The 24,144-nt window shown below is 40.4% G+C and overlaps 1 protein-coding gene across 3 annotated transcripts in view; it reads left to right on the top strand.

Moving 5' to 3' along the window:
- The window catches only part of LOC307045851 (mannosyl-oligosaccharide 1,2-alpha-mannosidase IA), a 196,914-nt gene that overhangs the window by 110,809 nt on the left and 61,961 nt on the right, over window positions 1-24,144 (top strand). For all 3 annotated transcript variants that reach the window (XM_079691834.1, XM_079691832.1, XM_079691833.1), the window contains one exon: window positions 14,893-14,973. In XM_079691834.1, coding sequence (XP_079547960.1) covers window positions 14,893-14,973 — 81 coding nt within the window. The remainder of the gene's footprint in view (window positions 1-14,892; window positions 14,974-24,144) is intronic.

Raw genomic sequence — 24,144 nt, 5'->3', positions numbered from 1 at the left:
TACTGGGTCACTGCCCCTAAGGATGACTCCATCCCTCAGGGGTCCAAGGAGGCATCCATCCAACCACAAGATGTATGCTGGAGGGGAAAAGAGGAAATAATAACAGAGGCGGACATTATTTTATTCCACAACAAACTCCTTTTTTAGTCTTTCATTCACTCATAAGCACAACCTACTTGGCAGGCAGGCAAACCACCATTGGTTCTGTGGAAACATTTTAAAGATGAGAAATCATCTTTTTAACAAAGCTTTTAGAGTCTGTTTTGTTGGAAATACTGAGCGCAGAGATTTGTCTTTGATATGATTATCCGGTCATTTGTGCTGGTTTTTGTGCGGAATCGATTAGTCTGTAATCGATTGGTCTGTAATCGATTAGTCTGTAATCAATTAGTCTGTAATCAATTAGTCTGTAATCGATTAGTCTGTAATCAATTAGTCTGTAATCAATTGGTCTGTAATCGATTAGTCTGTAATCAATTAGTCTGTAATCGATTGGTCTGTAATCTCTCATCGATTAGTCTGTAATCGATTAGTCTGTCATCAATTAGTCTGTCATCAATTAGTCTGTAATTGATTAGTCTGTAATCAATTAGTCTGTAATCGATTAGTCTGTAATCAATTAGTCTGTAATCGATTAGTCTGTAATCAATTAGTCTGTAATCGATTGGTCTGTAATCTGTCATCGATTAGTCTGTAATCGATTAGTCTGTCATCAATTAGTCTGTCATCAATTAATCAGTCATCAATTAGTCTGTAATCAATTATTCCAGATGAAAATTAGGAGCTTTTTTAATGATTGCTCTTTTAACGTCAATTATGAATTGTAGGTTAGACAAAACAAGTCATTTGAATATGAAAGCTGACTGATAGACTTTCTTTTGTAAATGTTTTAATTTCATTTTTGATATATTTTTTAGACCAAATACAGCAAATTCATCTTTAATGAGAATAATTGTTCGTTTTTGCTATTACTAATTTTATGGATGTTATCACCATCACTAAAGAAGGTTATTATCATCAAACGTCAAATGTTTAATTCATACAATGTTTTCACCTTGATCACACCGAATGGTTCAGCCTGTAAGCTACAGGTGCATCATGGGACTCAAAAGCTTTGTTATTGTTACATTTCAGAAGACAATTTATCTGCATGTATCATATTCTAGTCAGTCAGTCTGACATGTGATATTACCCTGCAGGCTGACGTCTGAGTACATTAACAGTAATCCACGTAACTTTGGTGTATCCTCTGTGGGTAATGTGTTTGCAGTCCCTCTGAAGAGTGCACATCTTCCTCTGTAAAATCTCATCTATCGAGATTTAACAAGTTCTGCTGTTTATAGATCAAATGGTCCCCCCGTGAGTTTGTTGATGATTCCCATAAAGCCTCTTCAGAGTAACTAGCAACATGCACTGGCAATAACTCCTGATTCACCACAGTGGAAATCTCCTGAGCCAAACCGAGATGGTAAAGTGACTGATAATTAGCACAATCAGGCCTATAATGCCACATCTCAGGCGAGACTTAAGTGGGTGTGAAGTCTCGTGGGCGTCATTTCGGAGAGAATTAAGAGAAAGCGGTGTTTTTTTTCTGTCATGGTCTTGCTTTCTTCCGTCAATGAGCAATTTACAAGTGTGGCGGCAATTCTTAGTCACGCTAGCATGTGGGTTTGGGGGTTCGTTGGTCAACCACTTATACCGACTGAGATATCCCAACAGCTATTTGACAGATTTCCATTAAATCCTTTATAGATGGTCGTGATCATGAACCTTCACGAAGAGGATAATGACTTGTGGGTTTTCCCCTGACTTCCTCCAACACAAAGTTTAAATATGGGTGAAATATCTCAACCATTTGATTTGTGTTTCATTAATATGGTTCCTGAAATTCATGGTTCCCCTCTTTGGTGATTCAATTTCTTAATATACTTTCCATCTGCTCAAATTTAGCTTAATGTTAGCTTTCATTGCAGTCATTGGGTGTTTCTCAATGTCGAGTAAAGCTGCTCCAGAGCCACTATTTCAAGCATACTACGTCATCGAGTGCCGTCGAAGTACTGTTCCAATGTCCAGCATGCTTGGAATTATACCGAGCCCGGCGTACTTCGTTTGGAGAAATTTCGAGGCTGCACATGTGTAGACTCCGCGGTCTTAAAATCCCCCACAATGCTTTGCGCACGGACCAATTTCCCCAAATCTGTGGCGCAAAATGTAAGGCGGGGCCTCTCATATGAAGCACACTTGCTCCTGTTCCACTCTTTGTTTTCCGAATGCCAGGAACTATTCTTGCTTCGCTTCTGAAGCAAGACGCTCGGAAGACATGTGCTACCAAGCAAGCGTACTCGCGATTGAGAAACACCCCCTGTCACCATTTTAGCATTAAGCTAAGTACAAGCTCAGAGAGCCACTAGCATGGCTGTAGACTCTGGCCGTTCCTAAGGATGCTTGCTTGGTAGCACATGTCTTCCGAGTCACTTGGTTCAGAAGCTAGGCAAGAATCCTTCCTGGCATTTGGAAAACGAAGAGTGGAACAGGCTAGCAAGTGTGCAGCTGTGCGTCATATGAGAGGCCCCGCCTTACATTTTCCGCCACAGATTTGAGGAAATTGGTCCGTGCGCAAAGCATTGTGGGGATTTTAAGGATGCGAAGTCCACCCATGTGCAGCCTCGAAATTACCCCCAAACCAAGGACGCGGTCTCGGTGGAATTCCAAGTATGCTAGAGATTGGAACAGTCCTTCGGCGGCACTCGATGACATAGCATCCTTGAAATATTGGCTTGGAAGCCAGTATCCTCGAGATTGAGAAACGGCCTCTGTTTTGAGTTGTTTTTCGCACTCATTCGGTGTTGTGGTCACTTGCTGTGAGCTTGACAGTACTGAAGTATGAAGAAATGCACAGTCAGGGCTCTGCCAGAATCAGGATGAAGCAGAATATTGAAGTATTGTCTTGAAACTGTGGTGGAAGTTGTACATTTTCAGAAGCACATATATATCCCTGCAAACATCCCAGAGCAGCAAAAAAGCAGTCTTTAAATTCTCCCCGTACAACATCTCTGTCAGTTTGAGATGTCAATGCAGTGCAAAAAACGCCTGCGATAGCTTGAGGTGTTTATTTCATTACAATCAAATAAACTTTGTAGTGAGATAAAGCGTTTAGATTGGTAATATCCAGATGAAATTGAATTTTTGGCAGAGTGAGTGCAGATTCATTGCTCATTGTTGTTGCTTTTAATATGCTCAGCCTCAAAAGGATGCTGCGCCCACAGGCTAAAGGGTCTGGCTGGCAGTTCAGATAGACGTTTGCTTACAGTCTTCCACACAAAACACACTTCTTTCACAGAGGAAGGAAAAAGTTTGGTGTGAGAGTAGACTTGGAAAAGTGAGAGGAAGTTTATCAAATTGTCTGTGAAATCGCCGGCAGCATCTCACCAACTATAGCGAGCAAGTGAGTGTACTGAACAACGACACACATGCGTAGAAGAAGTGGAGAAGGGAAACAAATGCATGTGTTACTATTTCTTGCAAGTGAAAAACCCTGCGTACACCCTCAGGCAAATACCAAGTGCTTGTGTAAGTTGTTATCCAAAGATATTTTGAGAAATCAAAGATGTTCTGAATTTTTTACTGATTTACATAAATCAGTACAAAACATTTATCTGGAAACATCTGGGGCTTATAGTCTATTTATTCTCATCAATATTATTTTGTATCTGAAAGCTCGTACACGGGGCTTTTTAAAATCAGCTGTTAATGAGTTGTTTTCTAAAATGTATTCTCCAATTAAAGACTTGATAACGTGACATCAGATGGTAACAAGAAGACCTGGAGCAAGGTTGTTTATATCTGCAGAGCTGTTTTTTGACCTTCGATACCCTCGATGTCTGCGCTTAACAAGACCCAACTTGCTCCGAGTCATGCAGGTGTCTGAGGAGAACTGGTGTCATTTTACGGAGCTGGGAGATGCTTCAGTGAAGACGCCGCGCCCCGGAGCTGAGGTCAAGCTGAGCTGAATTTCTGTCTCGGGATGTGGAGGGCAAAGGACATTTTGCGTGGGTGGTTCATCATTACGGATATTTACCAGCATGTTTTTGAGTAATTCCTGCGTTTCTCGCTGTGGACTCGTTGGGCTCAGACAATGTCAACAAGTGGGTTTTGCTTCTAGCATTAGAACAACATTTGAGGGTTAAAATGCCTCAAATATTATTTATTGACCTTGAGAAGGAAACTAAGCTATTAAGGTGCGGAATATAAACTGAAAAAGAAGATATTTTATTAACAATAACTCTAAAATTAGTAATCTGACATTGAAGTAACTTTCAGATTAATTGGGTTTAATGGCACATTATGGCATTTTATTAAATGTTTAAAGATGTAACAGGCAAACATCTCAGGCAAACCCAATGTAGTCCACCTGCACAACACCATACAATTAAAAAGTAGGTATAGATAGATACATAATGGAAAAGTAAACAACTATTTGTCTAAGATGAAGAGCCTTCATCAGCTTAATAAACATATATTTCTCTCAGGATTTGTAGAGAAAACATAAGCATAAGCAATCAATTTGAAAATCTCATGTGGGGCTCTTAGGAAAAGGCATTTCTTACTATTTGCTAAACCTTTTTGGACTTATGTATTAAACAACTTATTAAAATAGATTTATCGCACAATAGGAACTTTTTAGATTCACCACAGACTTATTGAAAGTTATGTGATCAGATTTTAGCTCCTGAATAAATCTGCATATGTATTGATAGCATTGAAGCAACTACCGTATAAGCCCTTAATGCTTGTTTAATTCTATCACCAATTAAGTTATATGAAGAGGGGTATATTGAAACAGTCGTGTTCATAATTGATGCATTAATAACCTCAGTTAATTACCTTGTCTATATTAGAGAGTGATTATAATATATCAACACGAACACAGTGGATCATAAGGCAGCTAAAGTGCCTCTCTTTTTATTGTCGTCTGTTTTGGAGCAACTAAAATGAAGGATGTGGCTCAGTCAGCGAAGCCAAATTCAGTGGGAGGCTTATGATGAGAAACAGAGGCAGGCAGTTACACCGAGTCAGGATGAGGGGGACTGTGACGGGGTGAATAGTAAAGAGCGCAGCACGGTCCCACGAGAGACCCGCATTATCATAGAAGACTCAGTGGGGAGCTGCTGCATCCCCAGGTGAGAGCAAAGACCTGTGTGTGTGTGTGTGTGTGTGTGTGTGTGTGTGTGTGTGTGTGTGTGTGTGTGTGTGTGTGTGTGTGTGTGTGTGTGTGTGTGTGTGTGTGTGTGTGTGTGTGTGTGTGTGTGTGTGTGTGTGTGTGTGTGTGTGTGTGTGTGTGTGTGTGTGTGTGTGTGTGTGTGTGTGTGTGTGTGTGTGTGTGTGTGTGGAGAGATGGACGCCGCCACTGCAATATCATACTCACCTGTATAATGAAAGTGTGATGTGTGGAGGATGATCAACAGCCACTCTTTACAGAAAGCTTTAGGTGGTACATCATTATTTTAAGTTCAAATAAACTATTGGTGTGTGTGTGTGTGTGTGTGTGTGTGTGTGTGTGTGTGTGTGTGTGTGTGTGTGTGTGTGTGTGTGTGTGTGTGTGTGTGTGTGTGTGTGTGTGTGTGTGTGTGTGTGTGTGTGTGTGTGTGTGTGTGTGTGTGTGTGTGTGTGTGTGTGTGTGTGTGTGTGTGTGTGTGGAGACTTGCTGAAAATAGACAGATGCAGATACTCTGGGATGGAGGGGTGATGGGCTAGATTGTAATTCAGCTATCATGTATCACCCCTTGCATATTTGATTTATTATTCACCAGGCTGTTAATTTAAATGTAATGCATTTAGTGGAGATGTTTACATTCTCTCGCGGGTGTCTATGTGATGCTTAAGCCGTATATTACTTACCGGATTTGAAAAGATAAGTGTTATCTAAGAAATCAAATGTAAATCATTACCTGATGAGATCTGAACCATTAGCCGATAGTTTAATCTTAATGCATCAGTGCCTCCACCATTTAATCCGGGTTTATTGGTCTGCAGTGGAATAGGCCTTCACTGAAGCATCTACCCCCAGCTGGCAAAGATGCAACATGGGAATGTAATGTGGAGCAGTCAAGTGAAAGAATTCAATGTATTGCAAATGATAACCATTACCCTCTAATGTCTGTGAGTTAAAATGCTATTTGAATACTCAGAAACAGTCACTTTCCATTATAAATTACTGGCATGAATGAAGGCTTCAGAGAAAGAGACACGACTCACTGATGTTGTGATTGTCGCTTAAGAATTAGGAGTTGACTGCAGGCAACACTAGCCCCTCTTAATTGGTTTAATTATGAATTGTATTTGTCATTAGGGCGAGCTCAAAGAACAGTAATGCAATGAAAAGGTCTCTTGGCTCATGCTAATATACTGTAATGGAAGATATTGAAAACAAACCGTCATCATCCTTATTGGATAGGCTTCTTCTAACAGCAGTTGTATAACTTTTAAAGTTGAACATGCAAATATGTGTTGTGTCGTATGGTTTGTTTGAACTGATCCAACCATTTGTAATGTTCCTTTCCCTCACTCTTTAAAGCTATGCCACGTAAATGTGGAGCTGTGTGGGCTTAGCATTTGTGAGGTCCCCATTATTTATTAGCATAAAGTTAAGAGCTCCCTCTTTCAGTGGAGGAGCCTCTTTCGCATGCTCCAGAGGTTAGCGGTCATTAATGCTAATGTTATAAACTGCTCTCACAGCTTGGACGCTCATCAAAACCATAATTACTGCACTATGAACAAAAGAAAAAAAAGAAAAAGCCCCAGCTTTGTGTCCTGAAAGTGTCCGGGTATCCAACAGCTTTGAGTGTGCGATGCGAGACTGACATAGAATAGAGTGGCAGGATCTAATTGGTCCCTTTCATGATTTCTCCATTTCATCCGTTAATTAGCGATGTTAAGTAAAATCCCAGCCTTAAATGTGAATCACCAGCGTTGGTAGGAGAGGCAATCATCTGCTTAATTTTATCCTTTGCTCATCGGGTCTTTTTGTTTTGTCACATCAGTCTAATTTGCCTTTTTGAAAATGTAGGAGCCAGTAGAAACCTGGATGGTGGCGATGCAGAAATGTTTGCCCATTGACGAGAGGCCTCTTTATTAGCAGGAAAATCACAACATTAGCTTCTGAGCAGGACACACCACTGGGCAACAGTCGACTCAGCTCATTGGCACTCAGCAGAATGGCGGCCATGCCAATCAGGCGTGTGTCCCAGGAAAATCTGGGCCGAGTCTGACGGCTATCTTTGCCACGTCTGTTGAAGTCTCATCAACAGAGAAACACTGCATGACGCTGGTGATGCAGAACACCTACGATGTACTCAACGACTCATTGCACTCTTTAATTATGATTTATTTTCTGCTGTGGCTCCACCTGCACAACAATTGCATTATTTACAACAATTAATATGCAAATCTTTCTTGTAGTATCATGCATATTTAAAAAAAAACGTGAAGCATTGTTAAAGCAGTATCCAGTTGTCCGTGTAGTTTGAGAATTGTTTTGTTTCAGTGATTGCCTTTTTGAAAATGTCACACCTGTTTTGGATCGTTTGAAATATACGTGGTTGGATTTTTATTTCTAGTACTCAACTTTTTGAAGCAGTGTCATAGGTGGGATTACTTATGGGATCAATGTGCCAAACACTTTACGATGAACTAAATGAATGACCAAAGCAAAATAAAGCAGACCACGGTTTATACTGCTTTTGAATGTCGGTTTTTTTCAAAGGTAATCTTATATTAAGTTAATAAATGCTGATCATAGATATACAGATTGCATTTACAGATACACCTTTGAACTGTGCTCTAAAAGCAGTTTGATTTATTCAGTTTTTATTTAATGAAGAAAAGCTCAAATTAAATATCTACTTTAAAAACAATCCTGTGGTTGTTCCAATGTATTACTCACAGAGGTGGAACCAAGTCATTGTTTTGCAAGTCACAAGTCAAGTCTCAAGTCTTTGCGCTCAAGTCCAAGTCAAGTCTCAAGTCAGGATGGGCAAGGTCAAGTCCAAGTCCTAAACTTTGACAAAACGAGTCTTAAACAAGTCATTATGTGCTTTTCACCAAATGTAATGACATCCATCAACAGAATAATACTTCATAATACAACTGCTCTTTATTAGTCACATTAATAATTTAATAATCTATTTTCTCTCTGCTGGTAAAGTAACGTGTTATTTTCTATTTTAAGAGGGATCAGTAAGGTGAGGCTACCGCTTGATTCAGAAGGATTATAAAAGATCCCTGATGTTGAGGTTACCAGAATGTTTATTTCCACTGTGTACAACATAATATAAGGGACCCACAATCTATCTTTATGCAAGGGATAATGTGCAGCGAGGCGGTCTCTATGGGGAAAAGAACACCTGAATCTAGATCTCTCTACAGGTGGTACTTTAAGTATATTTTGATGCTAATACTTTTGTAATTTTACTCGAGTAACATTTTGAATGCAGGACTTTTTATTGTAACCGAGTATTCCTACACTCTGGTACTTTTACTCAAGTACAAGATCTGAACTTCTCCCACCTCTGACAATAAATGGTGGTTACCAAAAGAAATCTGCTCTGAAGGTTATTTTCATTTTACAAATCCTGCACTCTGCTGTGCTTTCTCCAATATAATTGAAATTACAGTACTGCTTATTTTTTCGGTTTTCACTCATTTCATGTTTTTTTCCGCATGTTTTTTCCCGCTTGCATTTCAATCCGGCTCCCCGTCGCTCTGTAGCTGGCCTATACCACTACACTTGCTGTCTTTGGAGCGTCTGCCCCCCACCCTTCTTTCAACTAATGGTATTATCCTAGTGTATCCTCGCATATGATTGGCCGCATGGTGGCCCAGCAAAATAAAGACCCGCCCCTGCCTGCAAGGATTCTCAGCAAGAGTAAGAGCGGCTAAAGGTTCTGCTCTCCCCGACGGGAGTCTGCTCTTCTAGCGGCAGCTCGCGATCGACGTGTTGGAGACCCCTGAATTAAAGTATCAAGTCACCTCAAGTCAGAAGGCTCAAGGTCAAGTCCCAAGTCAAGTCCCTAGTCATTGGTGTTCAAGTGGAGTCGCAAGTGTTTTGTGATTTTGTCAAGTCGAGTCCAAAGTCATCAAATTGGTGAATCGAGTCTGACTCGAGTCCAAGTCATGTGACTCGAGTCCAAGTCATGTGACTCGAGTCCAAGTCATGTGACTCGAGTCCAAGTCATGTGACTCGAGTCCACACCTCTGATTACTCATGATAAATGCATGGAACCATGTCTCGCTTGCAGATCTCAGTGAAGTTGTTCTGTTTGCGTCAGAGTTTGATTGACAGGTTTCACACCGCTCCAAAGGATCTTAACTATCCTGACAGACACGCGTATGAAGTGAGGAAGATATACAGGCAGATCCCTATTTGAATTTAAAACAGACATCCTGTCCCTTGGCATCGCAGTCCCTTGTTTGTGCAAGTAAGAGTTTTTTTTTCTTCTTGAAAGCGGCAACACTGCAATGCAGATGTGTTCTTGCTCTAAAGGAATCATCTTTGAGAAAGTGTTTTGTTCACCTTCTCCTGCGTCAGGCTGAGAAATGAAGGTTGACAGACTAACTGGAGGAGAAGTTTCATCTTGGTGGCGAGAGTTTCTGTGTTTACTCTCCTAAACGTGAAGAGAGTAGAAACAGGTGTTATTCACTATACCTGATTTCTTTGTCATGCTTTAACGGGCCTACAGGAGCAGCAGCAAACTCAAATCAAACTCCGTGCTGCAGCATTTAATTTCTTAGTAGGAATATATTACTTTGACAAATATTTTTTTTAGACTTTTATGTGGTTTTAGGAATCACTTCTTCTGATTAATGTATCATTAGTGTAATAGGATTTTCAGTTGGAGGCTATAAGAGAAGCCAAAAACGGCATCAAACAGCATTAAAGTGAGATGACACCACCAGTCACATTCAGACTTAAGTCGGAGAAATGGTCAAGGAGTAGCACAATGAAAGAAGCTGAATAAGTTATATTTATCATAATGATCTGTGATCTGTTCTACATTGATTTCTTTTCTTCATAAATATCCCGTTGTGGTTTCATCAAGATGACATTTAGCAATTAATTTAATAAGTTACGGTTTTCCTTTTTGTCATTACATTATAAGAGTTATGAGATGAAAATTATGCAGCAGTATGTGATATTTCAGTTTCCCAAATGGGCCAATAAGCTTTAAAATGTTGTATTTTGGTTATAAATGAGGTTAGGACAATGAAAAGAAACAATGCAATTTACTTTTGTTTTGGACAAATTAAAGATTTAAGATGGAAAAAAGCTATTACACTCAACCCGTTATACAGCGAGCCTAAATCAGAGGCAAATCCATTCTGTTGTGCAGTTGTTCAATTCACCCTCTGTGCAGTTCAAATGAATTTATATTTATTCATATGAAAACCGCCTCTTAGAGGGATTTGACATAGTTTTTAATCTTCTGTCTTGATACCTTGCGTATGATGCAGGGATTGAATCAATTTATATCCGTTTAAGGTAAAGTTGTATTGTTTTTGTGCTTATTCTGCGCCCCGGGGCTTGCTTTATTGTGGTTGAGTTAATGGAGATGCATATCTAAGTGAACAGTTGCCCCATTTGCAGGGAAACAATGTATTAGCTGTTCCTGAAAAATACATAAAATTCAAAAGGCAAAAATCAACAAAACCCAGAAAGTGTGTCTGTAGGCTTGTTGTACATCTAAACACATTGTAATAGATGTTCACTGCATTGGAATGAATGGAAGTCTTATCAGGGCTGCCAACATTTGAGTTCAGCTTAGTGAGATTTTCTTTTAAATATTGAAGTTAAATGCATCAACCTGGTGCACTTTGAGAGCAACATGAATTTATTGTAAACAGATTTTCTTTTTCTTTAGTATTTCATAACTGTTTTTCATTTATTCTCATAAATGGTGACCAAACCGTTTGAGACCCACTGAGATAACTAGACTAAAGTTAACTATCTAAACAGAGTCCCTTACCTCACTGAGCTGTAGTTATCTCTCTCAGTCTGACAGGACAGAGCTCTCCCTTTCCTTGTTTTAGAAACAGCTTTTAATATCCGTTAAGCTAACCAGATGCTAACAACAATTGCGTGACTCTCACGCTCAATGCGTGAGTGTTGGCAGCCCTGGTCTTATTCAAAGCCTTCTGAGTGATTTTATTGGGCCTGTACTGGGGAGTCAAAGCCTGATTGGGAAAACCTTTGTCAGCATTACTTGTCCTGCCTCACTGTACCTGCCGCCTGTCTTGCTGAGTGCCACTATCCCTGGTGATAAATAGACCCTCCGCTCCTAATCACTGCCATCCTATTGCCATTACTGAATGGGCCAGTCATTTCAGGGTTGGCAAGACACCTCAGCTCGCGCCCTGCCAGAGGCATCAGTGCTTTGTCTCCAGAAATGTCAGCAGTGTGCTGACTTGAGGGATGGAGCCAGCACCTTGGTTGTACAAAAGCGCTGCTTTTATTACTGGATTTATAGTTACATAAAACATGACAACGTGGACGCACGTAAAGTAATACTTTTCCTTTTTGGTGGAGAATCTATTCTTATTCATAATTTCGCCAAGATTTATATGAGAAGATTAATATCACGTTCATGCTTGTACATTAAATATCAAGCTGGAGCTAGCGCCTTGTTAGCTTAGCTTAGCATAAGGCTACACGCAAGGGGAAACAAATCCATCTACCGTCACCTCTAAAACCCACTATTTAACACTTAATTTCTCGTTTGTTTGGTTTAGTAAAAAACATGTAAAAAGCGACGGTCTTTAAGTCATGCTAAGCTGTGCTAGCTCCTTGTTAACTTAGCTTAGCATAAGGCTGGAAACAAGGGGTGCATGGCTCTGTGCAAAGAAAACAAATTCCCCTACCGTCACCTCTAAAGCTCACTATATAACACTTTGTTTCTCTTTTATTTAATCCATCAAAAACGTGTACAAGTGATGGCCTTCATGCTTTGCCAAGCTAACAGACACATTCACATATTTTATCCCATATTCCTTAAAAGTGTACAATTTGTCAAAATGTATTTTTGCCAAGAGGGTGGGATGTGAAGAAATCTAGTAACATTGTGTTGACAACATCTTATGAATATTGAGCCATATAACAATACAATAAGTATAAACATATATTATTTGGAGTTAAATGCTACTTTGCTTGGATGCCTGTGACTCCCCACAGGATATCTCACCTATTCCTAAGAGTTGAGCTAATTGCCCTCTCTGGCAACCAATTAAAAAAAATTCTTATCATCCACACTTGAGATAGCAATTTCCCTCACAATAGGTCTCCAAGTCAAGGAGTACCAGACTGCTTCCAACTTCACCTAGCACAAGAGGCAATAATTATGGTGACATATTTAGACACATGCAGTCATAAGCCACCATAGTTACAACATGAGATATTTCTGCCAATGTTTTGGAAAGTCAGAGGTGAATTTAAGTGCGCTCCATAGGTTATTCTCAGTATAGATATATATCTGTATCTACACCATTGGGAAAAACATGAGGGCATTTTATAGTATAATTGAAATCTGCTACCTGTTACCATCCACTACTGTATTTGAATTTGTGAATTGGACATTTGAAACAGTTTCAGAGCCGTTAGAATAAGTACCTCTTGAGCCAGTGTACTAACTCTCCTTCAATCGATACCGCCCTGCAGTTGTAAGAGACACCTCAGACAAAAAAAAGGTTTTGAGGAAACTAAACTTTGGGAAACATGATTACTGGGCTTTGACTCTCTGACCTGACTTTTGGAGACTGGCCTGGCTCTAATGGTGTCTTTGAAGAGGGAATCTCCATTTCAACGGGTGTACAAAGAGAAGATTGGGAGCTATAGAGGAACTAACTTATTCCTGCAGTCGCTTCACAGCCACACAAAATCTCACAGACTCCTCTCCTCTCTAACTCCTCCAATTGAAGTAAAACCTTGGTTAATATGAAACAAAAGCGAATCAAACTGGAGCGATTGTAAGTGAGGAATAACTTTGATTATATAGATCTATATTTCTGGCCATCCCTCTGAAATATACCGGAAATTGGGATAACATCGAAAGTGCTAATGCAGGGGTGCCCACACTTTTTCAGCTTGGGCACTACTTTTAAAATGACCACGCCCAAATGAGCTACCTACAGGGCCGCCCCTGCCCAATCTGTGAGCGGGGGGGGGGGGGGGCTGCTGGTGGACCAAACGGCGGATAAACTGTGGCACACTTACACTAATTGCGCCGCATAAGCGTTTAATAGCAAGGATGGGTGATGGGTTTTTTCTTCCTCTACGTATTGGGCACCCCTACGCTAATGCATTCACTTTGACGCTGTGACGCTGTGATGTTGGTAATAAATGCTAATGCTGAACTTGCACTACTTTATTTGGCATCTTATCCAAAGCATTTACAATAAGTGCAATAAACCACAAACTCATATTAACTTTTGATAGTGCTGATGCATTATTTTCAAATGAGCCGAACCCTTTTTTGATTAGGTTTGGTTGGTCTTGATTGGCTGGCCAGGTTATAAGGGAAACAGGTGGGTTTTCAGTCTGTCAATGGGGAGATTGTTTCATCATTTTGGAGTCATCTTTAATGTATTATACTGTCACGGACTTATGAAGAAACAACATGTTCCTAATGAAGTTAATCAGTCTGTTTCGCAGTAAGTTGTGTCACGTCATCTAGCTGCGGGAATTGCCTTTGTAAAATAATACCAATATATATTTTAAACACTTTCTTTAATAGTGTCTGTAGGGTTTTCTGATGACATATTTGTTTATTTCGATAAAATGGTTCTGTACTTTGGGTCACACATACTGTACACAGTTTCTGGAAGTCATAAGGTGTTGAGCGATGCACCAAATGTATCCTTTACATCAAAGGAGTGAATGAAAATGGCTGTAGCTAATAAGATAAGAGAATTCATATCTTTATACAATATTATTGTGGTTGTTTCTTCCCTGCAATGTCGTTTGCTGCCTCTCAGTAAAGTACACAGTATGTATTTGGTATTGTGTGGCATTACTACGAATAATGGACGAATTTTTACAATACACATGCTGGTACAAAAGCTGTGACAGGTTGAGCTCCCAGTAAAACAGCACGATAATAATAGGATTCGGACAACACGCCCAAATGCCCAAAACGTATTCAGTTGTTCACAGCCTTTAAAGCTCAAGGGCCAGCTACTGTACACACCTCTGAGTCACCAGCCACCTCTCAAAAGATGTTCCTAAATATAAGTCTGGTGTTGCTGTGTAAATGTTTTTTTTTTCCAATCAGCACTTTAAAGGTTGCTAATCTTTTCCAGACTTCTCCCAAGCAGCCATTAAGCCTCCTGTAAACTCACTGCCTGAAATATAACAGCTTATTAATCAGAACAACACCATGCACACGCATTTATTCTAAGAGTGATGTTTTTTCCCCCCAGTTTTCTTCACAGGTGTAATCAAAAGTGTAATCCATCACGTGCCCCCTCTGATTCTTGTGGATATAAGTCTGAAAGATTTGATGTTTATTGTTCCTGTAAATGTCACAGGATCTATTTCTGTGGTGCAAATACAAAACATTTCTCTGGAAACATTTTTGTATCGTACACATGACTCATAGAAACTTCACAGCTCACATTGAGTAGTATGGTATTTATTTAATTAACTGGGCTGCCCAACGGGTCTCAAAGGACCGAGTATCCCAGCTATTAAATACATTTTCTCCCAGAAAAAGAGTAATCACAGCTGTTTATGATGATTACAGTGTATAATTATTTTCTGTTGAGCCCACTGTGCTTCTTTACCGCCCTCTGAGTCCTTAGTATGATACGACTTTTGACAATATGATCTCTCTCTTGGTTCTGCAGAATGGCGAGGCATCACTCTTTGAGGTGAACATCCGTTACGTTGGCGGCTTGCTGTCGGCCTACTACCTGACAGGAGAGGAGGTAAGATTAATAGACGTCTGTTCTCCCTCTTCTCTGCTGAGATCTGCTGCTCCATCCATCCCCACCCAGCCTTGTAGTTTGAACGATGAACGGGCTGAGTGACTTCCTGTGCGTGCAAAAGTTCACGTTGCAGGTTCATCCATCCGTAACACTATATGTTGCCTTTCAAATTACATACAGTTCATTGTTTGGCACTTTCATTATTTTCACTGGGAAATTAGTGTTTGAATGTGCTCATGCGTTCAGAGGTTTTTTTGTTAAAATAAACAAGACCCTGTTTTGACAATAGGTTGTTGAGTATGTAAGATATCATATTAATACATTCTGATGCCATTATCTTATGCAGTGCCACACACTTGAATAACATTTCACATTTTAACAGATTTGTTTTGGCCAGTTTTGAGTTGCCATAACATGTCTAGTTTTATGCAAATGTTAAAAGGGAGAATACACTCTGCTGCTTAAATCTATTCACTGTTTGATTCTGGGTTTGTTTTAAGCCACGATGTGCTCCTAACTGCAACAGCAAAGCTCGATAAAATACTCAAATGTGCAGATGATTGAAACAAATATGTCGTGTGGCCGAAAAATTGAAATGCGCAACAACAAACTAACCAGATCAAATTGTTACAAAAACATGAAACCACGTTGTTATAGATTTGGGCGTTTCAGCCTTATTTGGTTTTATTTGCAGCATCTCATAATAGTTCAAATATATATTTTTTTATGTTAACTCAAAATATTTAAAATAATGAGGCTTAAGTATGAACAGCTTCAAATCTGCAAGGACTCAGGCTACACTAGAAAACGGAAGGTCATTTGCTCCTATCTTTTGAAAGGCGGAGTGAATGAGAATCACTTTTCTCTGCTTGAAGAGCTATCGCCGTTGTGTCCTTCAATAAAGCCGCAGTCGTTCGGGTGAAGCGTGATGTGCCACTTTGTGTCAAGGCCAACAGACAGCTAACAGTGAAGCTGAGAAACCTTATGAGTGTGAAGCGCAGCCTTGCCAGAAGAGAAGTATGAATACAACCTGGCTGCAGGTTTAGAAATGGCCTGTGACAACCACATAGTACCAATGGTCCAGTTTATTATCAGTGCATTGTGAAGTCACTGGAGGTCAACACATCATCGTAATGAGCCTCCGCCAACAAACACTGCAGTGGTGATGTTGGAAAGGTACTCTATGGAAGAGACTTAAATCTATGCAGAAGCAGAATTAATGGAGAGAGGATCCAGTGACATATGAACACTCAAGTCGGTTTAATGGACATTGATTTGCAGGCCGAGCGAGTTGAGGGAAGAGCAGCATTAAATTGAGTGAAATATGAACACATTGCTGGAGCAGAATATATCGTTGAATCCATTATTCCACATTTGTGTGCCATTAATGCCATGCAGGAAATGTTCTTCTATTTTATTCACTGGTCCGTGGACATTTCTATATATATTGCAAGGGTAATGACATTTTTTAATATGAATGTGTGTTTCTGCGTGAGAGCAAGAGAGTGTATTATCCGTAAAGTTTGCATTTATGTCTCCCCTCGGACAAGGACTTACAGTACTGAAGTCTAGGTGAAGAAAAGCGTAGAAAAACAGAGCAGCTTCCTTTAACACCTTTCATATCCATTACATGTATTCATACCCGGTGTTTGATTCATTTGGTAGAGTGGAGAAGAAGTAAAACTATTTAGTTATGGTTCAGATTGTGTTCACACTGAATTATTGCAAACAAACCAAGACAGGTAATCGACATGAAATACAATTCCAGACGCATTAAGTTCCTACTGAACCTTGTTTGTATTTTTTATCTGATTTAATGTTCACAGGGGGTTTAAATACATGACTTAAGAGGATTAGTTGTGACTGGAGCTGGACTTTTTGTGTCATAAATATTGACAAACTGGTTAAAACAGGATAAAAAGAGGCTTTTTAGCCTGCAATATTAGAGATATTTGTGTAGTTGCTATATTTTACTTCTCGTTTTATTGGTAAGCAGCTTAAATAAACAGAGTAGGAAACAAACTCACCACGCTTCTGTGAATTGTATTACTTATTACAGAGATCTATTTCGTGACATATGACATTCACAAGATGCGTCATTAGTAATAAAGCTTTTGGGTTTGATTGAGCCTGAGCCAAAACAGACCAAAACATGCAAACAGAGAAATACACCAGTCAGTTTGAATCTAATCAAACAGATGAAAGCTCCAATAGTAATCCGTTTTTTGACATATTTCTTTCATCTTGCCACACTAAATACATTTCTGTTTTTCTTATCAATGTTTCCATCCATCTCTTTTGCTCGCTAACCTTCCCTCAGATGACTGCAGTCCTTTTTCTTTGCGTTTTGACTTTCTTACCTTTTTAAAGTGCATCATCTTTCTTATGAGATGGAGCACACCGTCGCAGTTTCCTGACGGACATATCAATACCCTTTACCCCGACGTGGTTGTCCATCACAAGGCTCACTTGTGTGCTTTCTGTGAAGGGTCCCTGAGCTAGATTTATAGCCACCTGATCCCCCAGCCCCCGACTCCGCTATTAGGATCGGTTTCCTCTGAGTCTGTTCATCCGAATGATAAAAGGGACAGATTGAAGGTCTGTCCCTGCTGCAGAGACTTTAATCAACCGCGATACAGTTTGGAGGACTATTACCAGATTGTGGGTCCGGTCTGACCGGAGGACACTGGGCAGCTGGTGCCGCTGTAAATGATTACCGGGGGGTGGGCGGGGGGGCTGATTATGGCTCCTCGCGGGTTGCAGTGTGCCGGTGAACTGCTTGTAGCAGAAACAGAGCAGCACCTGACCATTAATAACCTCCTGTTGTTTGTGTGCGTCCTGTTTATATGTGTTTTCTTGGGGCCCCAGTACGATCATTGTCAGTCTTTATGGAAGCGGTCCCCGGATGAAACGTTGTGTTCAATTGGGTCTGTCAGCTGCTGCTTTTGCCGCTCTTCCATCATTCACCGTCACACACTCATGGCCAGGCCAAATGGCCCCCACAAGAAGGGGCCATTACAGAACTGCAGGTGTTCGATGTGTGCGTCCTTCTGTGAGGAGCCCACCTGTTTGGTCATTTGTCAAAACCTGAGGGCTGCATTACCGTTTTGGTCGTTTTTTTATTAATTGATCAATTGTTTAGTCAATTAAAAGTACAATGTTGTGTTGTTCCTGTATCAAAATGTCCTTGAAAGCATTTATCATATTATCTTTTTATCAACTTCATCCCATTTTTATGATTTTTTTTTTGTTGCTAAGTAAGGTCGTTATTTTTCTTGCACTGCCTGTGCTGCGTTAGCTCTTGTCAAACTCTTTCCGAACCAGAGACTAGTCTGCTCTGATTGGTTAGTTGGCCGGCTCTGTTGTGATTGGTCAACCACTTAGGCTAAGGAGCGGGACATCTCTATCACGTACAATACGTTGGAGCTCTAGCCAATAAAAACACAAGTGATAAATAGTGATGTCATTGTTTCTGGCAGGGGGGGGGGGGGATTGTCTGAGAGAAAACTCCATATGGAAAAAATGAAGACTATTTACATGCTTAAAAAATGTATACAGACTAGAGGAAAGAGAACCCCCCAAACAGCATCATGGAGCCTCTTGAGTTGTTTGCTAATTTACAAATATTTGTCAACTATAATATACTATCCCCCTTTCCCTTATAGACCCCCCTCATCCTCACTAACTAATTATCCTGTGTGTTTACAGTGCAGATATATATGTGTCCTTGCAGGGGGTTGTGCACAACAAAGTGCCCCTCTCTTCACCTCTATAGGAACATGTTTGTTAGAACAGTTTATCAACTCGACCTCAATATCTCAAATGCATGCCTTGGTGCGGTCCCATGCGTGCACGTTTCATTTGTTAGTGTCCATTTATATGCATATCAATGTGTGTGTGGTGGTGAGACCTTGTTTTGTCATCCCCTTCCCTTAGCAAGAACAAAGAACAGTGGAGGGAAAAATGGAAGTGGGGTTGAATTCAATCAGCCTTGTGTGAAAATTGCCCCTGGGCTGAGCTGTAGCAGCAGGGAGGCAGCGAGGCAGAGGAGAAGAAATACGTGTGTTCATACAGTATGCTCATCAGCAAGAGGAGAGAGGAGATGAAAAGAGAGGAGAGGAGGATCAAGAGAGGTGAGGAAGAGCGAAGGAGTGTGTTCATAAGCTCATCAGAAAATATCAAAGTGCAGGAGAAGGTGATACACGGAGGCAGACAAGTGAGGGCTAGAGAGAGAGTTTGTAAAAAATAAAGGAACTAGTATTCCTATTGGGGGAAAGCGTTCATAGAAAACAAATGTATTCCCTTTAATAGTGTGATATTCACTCTTACAATATATAATGAGTGTGAAAGTCCCCGTTTGGGAGATACAGAGGAGGAAAGTTTGAAGGCTAAATGTTTAGGAAGTATCTCATGGAGAGATAAAAACATATGGACAGTTAACACAACTGTATTTCCTTTAAATTGACTTTAGTTTTAACTTTCAAATACAGACATTTAAACCCAATAAAAAGTAAAAATGTTGAACAAACTATATTAACACATACTACTACTGTGTTGGTTGATACCTTTTGCTCTGTTCATATTCATGCACTTACTGTAACAACTTGTCTTCGTAGTCTTTTTTTTAAAGTTGCTTTTAATATGCGATTCAACCTGCAGATTATGGTTCTTTTAGTATTGCTTGGCCTTTCAAGCCTTATTAACAATGTTTAATATGAGTGTTCTCCTGTGGCATGTTTCTTGATAATGCTTTTATTAGCTGCTGTGGTGCATGGGTGAATTAATGAAAGTGTAATATTAAACTTTCGGAGAAGTGAATACGTAGATATAAATATGACGATATATAAAAGTACTTTGACTTAATCACCATGTTATTTTGTATAATATTATTGCGCCATTATCTGTAGAGGGTAGACATGCTAGTCTGCCTGCTCTTGCCGCACCACATCCAAACTCCAGTCTGCTTGTTCATTTGAGATAACCTTCACCTCTGTGTTCATCGTATACTGCAAATCTGTCATCAATCAGCATGGCAGTTAAATGGTTATTTTGCCAACAACTTGAATAATACAGGGCAGCTGTGGCTCAGCAGGTAGAACGAGCCGTCCATTAATCACAGGATTGACGGTTTGATCCCCGGCTCCTCATGTCCACATGTCAACTCGTCCTTGGGCGAGACTCTAAACCTCAAATTGCTGCGGAAGGGCAAGGTGATGCCAAAAATACCGGGGGGAAAACCCTCGATTTGTAGCATAATTTGTCAAAGATGGGGATTTTTCTTTTTTTTTGTTCCCAGATGCTGACTGCTGGTTGTTTGGCCGGTGCCTATCCATAAGCAAGGAACTATTTTGAATAAATGTTCTCTACTTATACATTCTGTAGTTTCCAACAGCAGTTCTCCTGATGTTTTCAGAAGAAACATTGTTATATGGTTATAAGGATATCCAGCAGTAACTCACTCTGTATATAGCAGACATGTGGGTGCATATGTTTTATTCATACATTTGATCAGCTTGAGAATCACTCGAAAACACGAAATGTATACACAATGTAGCAATGGTTGTTCTGATTTGGAGTTACAGCAACCCTAACCCAAACCAAAAAGCTCCACAAAAAATAAGTATAAACCCCTACAGTGTTTCCCACAGAATTTAACCGCACCGCCCCCCCCCCCCCCCCCCCCCCCCCCCCCCCCCCCCCGGCAAGAAAATAAGAAAATCCAAAGGCCCCTTATCCTATGCGGGTGTCCCACGCATCCACACCCCCCTCAAATAAGCGAGTTCATGGCTACTGTATACAATGTTCTTGTTGCGTTGTTAATGAGTGAGACACACCGGAGTTGAGGATCTGTGGGGTTTATTCTCCTAAAAATATAATTTAAAATTCAGACATTTAGCAGACAACTTATTCCAAAGCGACTCACAAGGACCAATTACAGGGACATTCTCCCTGGAGTAACTGAGGGCTAAGTGCCTTACTCAAGGGCACACTAGTAGTGGTGTTCCAGACGGGATTTGAACTCGCAACCTTCCGATCATCAGCCCACCTCACTATCCATTAGACACCAAAATAAAAAAAATATCTGTGGCGGATGATATTTAATTGTGGCGGCCCGCCAAAAATAAATCGATGTATGGGAAACACTGCCTTACTATTCCAGTGTTATGCATGCATTGTGTGTAGATTTTCATCTGAGCTAGAGGAACTGTTCATTTACATATTTAAATGTTTTTGTGGTTAATGCGATAAGTTGGAGGAATGTGTTTGAGAAAAATGTTTTTTTTCCTTGGGGAAGTGCCCTTAGACTTCCCATGTAATTGGTCCTCTCCCATGTGTGACGGACGGTTTCTACCCATGAGGCTCAAAGAAGAAAGAAAGACAGATGGGGAGGAGAAGAGAGTGGAGAGGCAAATAGGTAGAGAGGGAATGAACGCAAAGACAAATGAAGGAGAAGAAAAGAAGAAAAGCCATATAGAGAGTCGGTGGGGGATTAAGAGAACAGCATAAAGGAAAAGAGAATAGTGGAACAAAACGAAAAGGCTCAAGAGAAGCAGACAGTCTGGAGAGAGAGGCGTATATTTGTATATCATTGGCAGCAGCCTCGTTATGATGACCCTCATTTTACTCTGAAATCTTGTCGTATCCACAAATAAAGGTCAAAGCACTTATTCTAGAAATACACTGGTGTTTTTTGAGAGAATTTAAAAGCTGCTCTGGTTCTCCTTGGGAGGAAGTAAACACTGTTTTTCATCTTGATACCTGCTTATTTATATTCTGGGTCAATCACATTGGTGCCTATTACCGGTCCATGGGGTTCAATCCACCTCTGCTTCACGTCTCTGAAAGGAGGGTTGACCTGTTTTTGAATATCGGAAGGAAAGCTCCTGGTTTATGAATATAACCTTTTCTGTTTGGGAGCGTCGGAGCTAAACACTAAATGACTGTGACATTCCAGGTCGTTTTTTTTCTCTACTAAAGTTCATGAACTTGAATCTTTGTTTATTGCCTGTAGGTCTCTTTTTAAGAACTTAATGGGATCATGCAAACACCATAACATTGGATGGTTCTGTGGGAGGGAATGTGGGGAGAGAGAGCTATCGTGTTGTGCACCAGTCAATGTTGTTTTCTCTCTAATTTGGGCGACCTACTTCTGTCTCCAAATATGGTTTAATTTTGGGTCATATCGCAGGAGAGCGCTCACACACACAGACATCATGGATATCCCACATTGAGAAAAATGTAAATTGGTCTCTGAGACGAGTTTCTTTATTTGGATGTTTTCCCTGTCACAGCATCATTAATTGCCAAGGAAAACTCAGTTGTCTTGTTACAGTAGTTTGCCGTGTGTGCTGCATTCATTATTATCAGAGGAACAAAGGTTGTTCCTATGAGTGATTTGACCTTTACTTGCCTGCTTGACAAAACCGAGCGGAGCAAATTGATATTCATAACGCGGCTAATGTCGATCAGTATGTCGTGAGACTCAATCACAATCTGATACGCCGTAATAATATGAAAATAGTCTCTCTGTACATGAGCCTGCACGTCTATTTTTGTCTGTTATTATCTGCGTCTGCCATTCCTACAGTGCCTCTAGATCAGTCTCCCCTGACTCTTCCTCAAGTGATGCAGCTGAATTTATTATGGGTTACTCTGATTTAGTTTTTGTTTATACATCCCTTGCATTTCTTTACATTTGATGACATTTATAAAGTTACATTTTGAATCAAATTTTCAAAGATTTGGTACAGATTCTGATCAGAAGTCAGGCCATGTAGGCTTCATTCAGGCTTCATTCGCCACTGAACAACTTCGATAGGAAACTCATGGGTCATGACTTCACTGCCGAATCAAGATCTCTTTATAAATTCATGTTGCTACGCCTTTAATGGATGTTTTAAGATGGATATCAGCACATACTAAACTTAACTGGCCTCCTAAACAATTATTTTAGAATCCTTAAACGACGTAAACATCTCCTAATTTAACTAACGGTGCTAAATTGTGACTCTGCACCTCCCATCAGGAACATCAGGGTGCTGTGGCTCAAAGCCCTGCACTTCAAAAGGAAAAGGTGTTTTTGCTTAGTCACGCAGGATGCTGGGCCCTACCACACCTTTCATCGTAATTTGACCTTATTACCAACTGTGCTGCAGTGACACAGTTCGCCCCCGGCCACATTATAATTCAAATGTCAACTGCCTGGCCATATGCACCTGCACCATGCAGCATTAGCTGTGCACTTGGTACTGTGTGCCACTGATTCACAAACACAATGTGATCTGAATAGATTATTTGCAGAAGCACCTGTGCATAATTACATGTAAAAAAAAGAATTATCAGCAAGGCTGTATTTTCAGATTTCTGCATGTTTTTTTTCTGTTGATTTTTAGCTTGGTCTAGGTCAGTGGTTCTCAAACTTTTTCTGTCAGGCCCCCCATTTGGAGAAAAAAAAATGTCGGGCCCCCCCAACAGAAATAGTCAGGCTCAGTGGCCAACACAAATAGTCGGGGTGCTGTGGGGTAGCTTGACGTTTCATAGAGGGTGCTCAAACATTTAGGGTTTCCCATTAATGTACCGGTCGCCACAGTTGAATTTGAAACTACAACAATCCCCACACATATACACAGTGTACCCACGGCTGTTACAATTAAGGCTTGATAATCAGCTCACGGCATAGGTGTAAGAAGGGGTAAAGTGCTATTTTTATAGGTGGTGTGTGGACCTCACACCACCTAGACCGGGGGGTCCGGGGGCATGCTCAACACCCATTTGAAACAGAACTGTAAACAGATTTACTTTTTCTTTATGGATATTTTACAAATCACCCTTTTAAACTTTGTTATTTTTTTACTGTCATATAGTATTTCATACCTGTTTTTAATTTAATCTCTTATTTTTTTATAACTATAATGATAAAGGTGTGCCTCGGAAATAATTGTTTACATTAATGGTGACCAAAACGTTTGAGACCCACTGAGATAACACTGAGAGAGTCCTTTAGCTCACTGAGTCTCTCAGTCTGACAGGAGAGGACTCTCCTCCACCTTGTTGTTGAAAAAACTCCTTATATCCGTTAGCGTAGCTCGCTAGCACCAGAAGCTAACAACAACGATCTCCGGTACGGGTGCGCTCTCTCTCTCTCGCTCGTGCACGCACACAAAATGGCTC

Source organism: Notothenia rossii (assembly GCF_949606895.1).
Source record: "Notothenia rossii genome assembly, chromosome: 7".
Taxonomy (NCBI): domain Eukaryota; kingdom Metazoa; phylum Chordata; class Actinopteri; order Perciformes; family Nototheniidae; genus Notothenia; species Notothenia rossii.
The sequence above is the reverse complement of the archived record's forward strand: the minus strand, read 5'-3'. Positions and strand labels throughout refer to the sequence as shown.